Source organism: Phocoena sinus, chromosome 3 (genome assembly GCF_008692025.1).
Source record: "Phocoena sinus isolate mPhoSin1 chromosome 3, mPhoSin1.pri, whole genome shotgun sequence".
Classification (NCBI taxonomy): domain Eukaryota; kingdom Metazoa; phylum Chordata; class Mammalia; order Artiodactyla; family Phocoenidae; genus Phocoena; species Phocoena sinus.
The window spans coordinates 49,568,732-49,576,485 of NC_045765.1; the positions used below are offsets into that span (position 1 = coordinate 49,568,732).

Genomic DNA, 7,754 nt, shown 5'->3' on the forward strand with positions numbered 1-7,754 from the left:
TCCCTTTCATTTTTAGAAATATTATTTTAAACATCATCATACAGTGAAATTGACTTCTTTTTCTCTTGGTATATATTCCTATGAATGTTAACACATACACAGATTTATTTAACTGCCACCACAAACAGGATACAGGACAGCCCCTTCATCCCATAAAATTCCCTCATGCTATCCCTTTATAATCCTCTCCCAACCCAGAACCCCTGGTAACCACTGAAAACCACGATTTTTCATCACTATAGTTTTGTCTTTTCGTGAAGCCCCTGTCCTTTTGCTATCTCCTTTGCTTAATTTTTAAACAGAAGTCTCTGCATGTTTATGTGTGGGTGCAAATCCAATGCCCCAAGCTTTCTCCTCTATTGTTAATTTTGTTATTTAACATTTATTAGCGTCTATTATGTACCATACTATACTAAGCTTTTCACATACATTATCTCATTTTAATCTCACAATAGCCTTCTGATATATGTACGCCATTATTATCCCCATTACACAAATATGGAAACTGCAGGTCAGGGAGGTTAAGTGACTTGCCTGAGGCCTCATAGCTCACAAGTAATTGAATCCCAGCACAAACCCAGCTCCATTTGACCACAATCCTTAAACACTAATCAGTAAAAGGGAGGGAACTATAACTAGGAAGGAGGTCCATGGAGAGAGGGTTGGGAGCAAAGCCAGTTTGGGGCCATGTGGTTTTTTAAAAGGTTTGCATATGTGGGTGGATCTGGGGAACCATCTGGGTCTCCTGACTTCTCAACCTCAGCTCCTACCTTTATGTCTTCCTCCACTTGCCGCATCCAGGCCTTGCTGACCCAGTGGCATCTGCCTGCTGTTTTCAGGGGCTTGGGATGGTTTTAGTCCCATTGTAAGTTTAGCAGAAACCACCGTCTGTGTCACAGCTCTGCCGAAGGACACAGCAGCTGAAACCCAGGAAAAGGGGCTGGGCGCCTTCTGGTTTCTACCCAGCCTCAATTCCCTCATGTGCCTTCTGACCTCATTTTGCCATCTCAGCTGCTTGTAACACCAGCTGAAAAAGTTTCTAGGACACGGCCACCTGGTCTGTGTGCTGTAGGTGGCAGGTGTGTTCTTGCTGAGACAGGGCAAGTGAGACAGGAATGTGTGTGGTTGGCATGTTGTTTAACAAAGAAGGGAGAGAGTCCGGCCCTGCAAGGCCCAGGGCGGCAACGTTTGTACTGGGGATAGAGAGGTGCAGGGGAAAGGAAAGCTAGACCTTAATGAGGAACTGGTGATGCTGCGGAGGTGCACCAGGTTGTTGCCCTTTGTATGGTGTCCTGCTGAGCCTGCCATTTGGGGAAGTGAGGCTGGGTAGCACGTTTTCTCCTAGAATCAACTCCTAGCTCCTAAAGGGTCTTGGAAGTGAGCTGCCAAGTCAGCTCATGCTGGGAGAAATCACACACCTGAATCATGGCCCCGGATCCTTTGGAGACACACAAAGCAAACCAAAAATCAGGGTACCCAGGACCATCTCTGGAGGACACTCGATTAACAAGGGGGTGAGAGATGTTGTGTAATTTAGACTGGAAAGTCTTGAGTCGCTTTAATAAGAATAACAGCTCATATTTATTGAGCTTGTAATAGGAACCAGTTGCGGTGCTACGAGCTAACTGACATTAACAGTTTCATTTATTTCTCCCCACTGACGCTCTGAGGTAGATACTACTGTTATCTCTAGTTTATAAAAGGGGGATTAGAGGCACTGAGGTTTAAGTGATTCATCCAAATTACACAACTATCAAGGGGCAGAATCAGGATTTGAATTCTGGTATTTTTCAAACCTAACTTTGCAAATTTTATCTTCACTGCTTTCTTGCCTTTTTCCTTTTTTTTCTTAAATAAATTTATTTATTTATTTTTGGCTGCATTGGGTCTTCGTTGCTGCCTGCGGGCTTCCTTTAGTTGTGGCGAGCGGGGGCTACTCTTCGTTGCGGTGCGTGGGCTTCTCACTGTGGTGGCTCGGCTTGTTGTGGAGCATGGGCTCTAGGCACACGGGCTTCAGTAGTTGTGGCACATGGGCTCAGTAGTTGTGGCTCGCGGGCTCTAGAGGACAGGCTCAGTAGTCATGGCGCATGGGCTTAGTTGCCCCATGGCATGTGGGATCTTCCCGGACCAGGGCTCAAACCCATGTCCCCTGCATTGGCAGGCGGATTCTTAACCACTGTGCCACCAGGGAAGCCCCTCTTGCCTGTTCTAATTCAGAAATATTATTAAAGGATAACAGACAGAGGAGGAAGAGAGATCAGCTATACAGAAGCCCATAATCTTCTCTAAGTCTTGCAAAGTTCCTCTGGCTCACCTGCAGTACGGGAAGGAATAAGAGCCCGTGGGATTTGCACTGCCGTGGGCCCTCCAGGATTCTGTTGATCTCCCCTGTTGGTTTGAAATAATTGCGTGCTGTAGAAACCTACAGCCGTTTCTCAAGTTTTCTTTTTACACAATCGGCTTAGGAGGGTTTTAGACAGGTAGGCACAATGGACTATTTTTTTGTCTCTTGGGCTGGCACCGTGAAGTGTGACTATTGGTTCCACCCTAGTGTACTGGCTGGCACAAAAAGTACCAGGCCTCTTTGAGCCAACAGAAACATCTTGATGAGCTTGTGGTTTTGATGAGTTTAGGAGAGCAGAACAGACTTTGGGCTTAAAAAGCTGCTGGACAGGAAGTTAAATGAACTCTTTGGGAGTGCCACCTTAACATCGAGTCCTTTGGAAGAGGTGTTTTAGAAAATGGTACCCTGTGACAACAGGTTATTTATGCCGTGTTAGGGTAGTACTTGATACTTAGTATTATCCTGGCCTGGACTCATCATAGACTCAAGTTCAATAATAAGACCTATTACACTCTCCTGCAAGGGCTATCACTCCTGCTGTATTTTGTAGAATGCCTCATGCACGGCAGGGTACACTAAACAGTCAATAATAATGCTTACTATGATAACGACCTTCTTAATGCCTTTCATCTAAGGATCTCAAAGTGCTTTGCAAACACTCTTTAGTTAAGCCTCACAGTGGCTCTCTGTTTTTAGAATACATTTTCCCACTTTACAGAATTTTAAATTGAGACCCAGCAAGCTTAAGTGGCTTGCCCAAAGACATACAGCCGGTTTAAATTAATGATAATGAAGATGCTTTGCATTTACATGGCATAGGTTTTCTAAGGTGCTATGAGTATGTTGTAAGATAATCTTTACACTATCCTGGAGGAAGAGGGGTAGCAAGTATTACTAAGTGTTGACTGGATTGGGTAAACTGAGGCTGAGAGGGCAAGTAGGTTGGTGAGGGTTTGACTGAGGATGCAAGGCCATCACTCCGCCTCTCAGAACAGTGTGGCCTCCCAGATAATCCGCAATTCTTTGAACCCAGGGACACGCGATCGCTTTCACACTTATAGGAAAGGTAGCTGTATTTGGGGAAGTAGAACAGGTTGCAGAATTACAGCCGTATTTACATCCAGGAATAGTTTGTTCATATCCCCATTGAGAGAGGCAAAAGGGATGACACGAGGCACTTGGAGAAAGGTAGGCTCAGGAGATGAAGGAAACAGGGGCAGTTGCGGGCTGGCTGCCAGCTCTGCTCTCTTGTAGAGAGTCTTCACTAAACCAGGTCCTGCCTGAAAGCAGGAGCCCTCAACGGCTTGGTTCTCCATTTCAGCCTCATGGTAGGACTCCAGTGCATCTCAGAGGATGGGCACAACCCCATCACCGGCACCTTGGTCTGAAGTGACAAGTCCTTGTGAAAGAGTTCCAGGGACACGCAGCATCTTACTGGCTGTCTCTTCCGTTGGACCAGCTCTAGTTCCTACAACTCCCTATGCCGGGAGGGGCCTGGGAATCCTCTGTGGTTCAAAAAGTAGGTAGCTGTGGATCCATCTGTTGCTACCTTTTCTTAGCAACATAGCCACATCGAAAAAAGATGAAAGCATGAACAAGAACATGCGAAGGTGGTAGGGGACTTGCCTTCTCCCAGTCCCCCGACACTCTGAGTGATCGATGATACTCTGCCCTGCAGGGAGGCAAGTCAGACTTTGCAGCGCAAGGGAGGGGAGAGGTTGCTGGGTCTTAGGAATTCAAAGGGAGATTTGCTGACCCAAGATAGAACCTAATGCTCTATAAACACAGCCTGCCTCAGAAAGTTTGCTCCGCAACCCTGACCCCACCTTTTCCAGGCCTGTGGATTCTGATTGATGACTAGACCTAGGGCTAATAAGGAGCCTTAAACAAGGGCGCCAAGCCTTCTTCGGGAATGTGTTCACGCACACAGGCCCGATGACACGAAAAAGTCCGCAGTGAAGAAATCACACCAATGCCCTGCTTCTTCCCGCTCTCATTTTGGAATGTTTCCATACACCCCTACTGCATGGGTGGCTTAAAGGTGCAGGGAACCCAAGGAGGGGTGAGCTGTTGGAAGGAATACTTTAGAAACTTGCTCTGAATGCACACCACAAGGCTATTCTCCTTCAGTGGGAAGGCATCCGGGGAAGACCCTCCCACCCTCTGCGGCTCTTCACAGCAGGGAGTCGTGAGACTGCTGCCCGTGTTAAAGCTTGCTTCAGGTGGGACTTCACCGAATCCCGCTGAGACTTTCTAAGTATGCCACCCACCCAAGCCACAGCTTGCCATGTCCACGTGGACACACTGACTGCAAGGGTGACAGCAAATAATCCTCCTGGAGCCACAAGGACCACGCCCTTCTCTTGAAATGTCCCCTTACCCAGCTTCCCATATCCAGGTCAGATAAAGTCCTGAGGATGTGCCCACAAGGCTGGAGAGAGCGATTCACATTACAAACACCAAAAACATTACTGGGTGATCTCCCGGGGCTCTCCTGGGGCTCTTCTTTTTTTTTTATTGCAGCCTCTGATGTGCACTTTGTGTATGTTTTATTCATTTTGTAAAGTAAGACACACCTGCGGGGCTCCTATACACATCTATTGTACTTCACAGCCAGCCTTTCCTGTCAATCACTCTACCCACATATAGGCTCCCTTCCCACGGGAAATTTGGGCAGTTAAGTGTCTTGATAACTTTGAACCATTATGAATGAGCATTGTCATCATGGCGCTTTATGACTGGGAATGGAAAGATGGATGGGGTAAAATGCAAACAAAACCTGACATTTGGAAATTTCTTTGAGATCTCAAAAGCAACAAGCAGTTAGATTTGTTTTTCTTTTTTCCCATCCTCTGTGCATTTCCCGTGCCCTGGTTTGGCCTCAGGACAGCAGAAATGTAAGACCAAAAATATAATCAGGAAAGCGTTCCTTGTCCTACCACCTTCTGGACGAGGAGCAGGGAGAACCTGGGAAGCTTTAACAATCTAAGCATTCCTGGGTGGATCAGATAGACTCAGGATTCCACCAAGTCTCAGTACAACGATCACCGCCCACAGAAACTTATCCCCAGGGAATCCTCCGCAGGGGGTCTTTGAAATGTAACTAAAAGAACAGAAGCCCCAACTGCTGGTGCAGGCAAACCCAACCTCCAAGTGGACACAGTAGGAACAAATGAGATCTTTCTTACCCCATCCATGTGGATTCTGATGTTAGGCACCAGCTGGAAGGGGCTGCACTGCAGACCTCGGGGGTGAGTCTTGCTCTTCCTGCTGCCCTGTGAGGTCAGCACGCCAGGCCTGCAGAGGGACCCCCCTCCCCCTGAGCCCTGGCCCGAGCGCACGCCATCCAGAAGGCGCACGAGCAGCAGGTTGGCCGGCAGCGCCTCGATGCTGCAAAACACCAGGGTCCTGCATTCGGGGCACCTCAGCTCTTTGTGGGTCTTGAAAATCCTCTGGAGACATGGTTTGCAGAAGGTGTGCTGGCAAGGGAGGACTTTGGCGGTGACATCGAGCTTTTCGAGGCACACGGGGCACTCCAGAAGATCAAGTAATGTCACATCATCCATTTTATTTTAAAACTCCAGTCCTGACCCAGAGGGGCTAAGTCCACATGGTCAGGTCAGCTGAGCCAAAGGGGCAGAGACTGCCTCTTGAGAGTGTCCGGATGCCTGCCGGTTTGAAGGAGAAAGGAAGAGAAGAAAAAACTGTGAGTGCTCGGAGAGGTGTATCCCACCTACATCCAGCCAGCGTCTCATAAGGCAGTTCGCAAGGACTTTGCTCCCGCACCCAAGTTTCAGATGACTCATTCTGATTCAGTGCTAGCAGGTATAAGCCTCGACTCCTGCCTGCTGGTGGATGTGAGGGAGCTGTCAGCACGGCCGGCCACTGGCTACTTACTCATTGCCTCTCCGTGTGCAAGGCAAGAGGGGGAAACAGAACTGGCCTGTTGAGGGGACAAAGCCACCCCGCTCTCTCAGCCAGGGCTCCAAGGGTGAAAGCCCTCAGGCAGTCCATCTGGGTCTCAAATGAAAGGCCCCTCAGGATGCAATTTCTCTGAAGCCATTTACTCTTTTTTTCCCCCCTTCTTTTAAGTTTATCTGCTATGCACCATGCTATAACAAACTGTTTACATAGATAAATGTATCTGAATCTCATGTAGTTGTAGAATTCTTTCCTTCACAATACATCTTCCCCCATTATTTTGTTCTAGCAATGTACAAGAAACATTTCTACTAGAAACTAATTTTCAAAAATTCTTTTGTCAACTCCAGGCCATGTGGCTTGGAAGTTTCTTTTTTTTGTTTTCTTTCTTTCCTCTCTCTTTTTTCTCACCTTGATTATCTTAGCCTCAGAGACAATATCCCTCCCATATGATAAAGTTGCACAGCCTGTTTTGTTACTTTGACAATGGTTCTCAGTTTCAACTGAAGCAGATAGGAATTCTGGATTGTGGTCACAGCCTGCAAGAACCAAGATAGAGCAGCGTATACAGGTGTGTGTGTGCGCCTATGTGTGTGTGTATTCTGAAAATCATCCTTGTCCCAGAAACAGTTTCCTTTCGGATGTCTGAAAAGAAGTCTCCCCTTTAGGAGAGTCTCCAGGGAAGAGGTCGCCGGCCCTCACAGCGCCAGGGCTTGGGCGAACGCATTCGCGGGAGGTTTGGCACGACAGCCGGCGGCCCCACTGGTGAATAAAGCAGACAGGACACACCAGGCTGGGAGCCGGCGCCGGCCTTCCTGAGACAACTCTCCAAAGATGTCAGCGCGGGGAGGTGTGCGGGGTCCACTAACCTTGAGTTTGTAATCCCGGCTGAGTTCAGCTCAGCACGGTTCTCGGTTTCCGCTCCGCCAGGCTCCCTCGACCGGCTTCCATTTCCCTGGGAGCTGCTGCCGCCGCTGCTTTGCAAACTTTTACAACTCGAGCCTTACTCACTTCGGGGATCGCTTTACTCAGCCCTGTTAACGCTTTCAGCGCTGGGCGCCGGCGGTGCTTTCCTCTGAGCTTACTGCTACTGATCCTTCCTTTGTGCAACTGAGTCGATTTCTGGGAAAAGATTACAGGGGGCAAAATATTTTGCTAGCTCATAAGTCCAAATATTTACAAAGTTTATATTTTCACCTTTCTCATTTTCGCTCCTTTCCCAGACGCTGAAACACACTCAGTTATAAACATGCCCCGGTGATTGTGTTTATTTTAACCTTTTATGAGGATTTCCTGAAAACGTCAAACGTATTAATGGTAGCTATGATACCAAAGATAAACCGGGCACCTAAAAAATACTGTTCCTTAAAAATCACAGTCAGTCCTTGAATTGTGAGATTTGAGAGGGACTTGAGTGATCTTTTTGCTCAATCTTTTGAAATTAAAAAAACAATACTGTGGTGGTCTAGACACATCCTTGAAAAGTCAA

The 7,754-nt window shown here is 47.6% G+C and overlaps 1 protein-coding gene across 3 annotated transcripts in view; it reads right to left on the reverse strand.

The window, feature by feature from the left end:
• Positions 1–7,263, reverse strand: part of SH3RF2 (SH3 domain containing ring finger 2) — a 143,757-nt gene extending 136,494 nt beyond the window's left edge. For 2 of the 3 annotated variants that reach the window (XM_032627944.1, XM_032627945.1), the window contains exons 1-2: positions 7,135–7,263; positions 5,533–6,012 (exon numbers count right to left, since the gene is read on the reverse strand). In XM_032627944.1, coding sequence (XP_032483835.1) covers positions 5,533–5,910 — 378 coding nt within the window. In that variant the 5' untranslated portion in view covers positions 5,911–6,012; positions 7,135–7,263. The remainder of the gene's footprint in view (positions 1–5,532; positions 6,013–7,134) is intronic. The other variant, XM_032627946.1, reaches the window with a different exon arrangement.
• Positions 7,264–7,754: the final 491 nt, after the last annotated feature.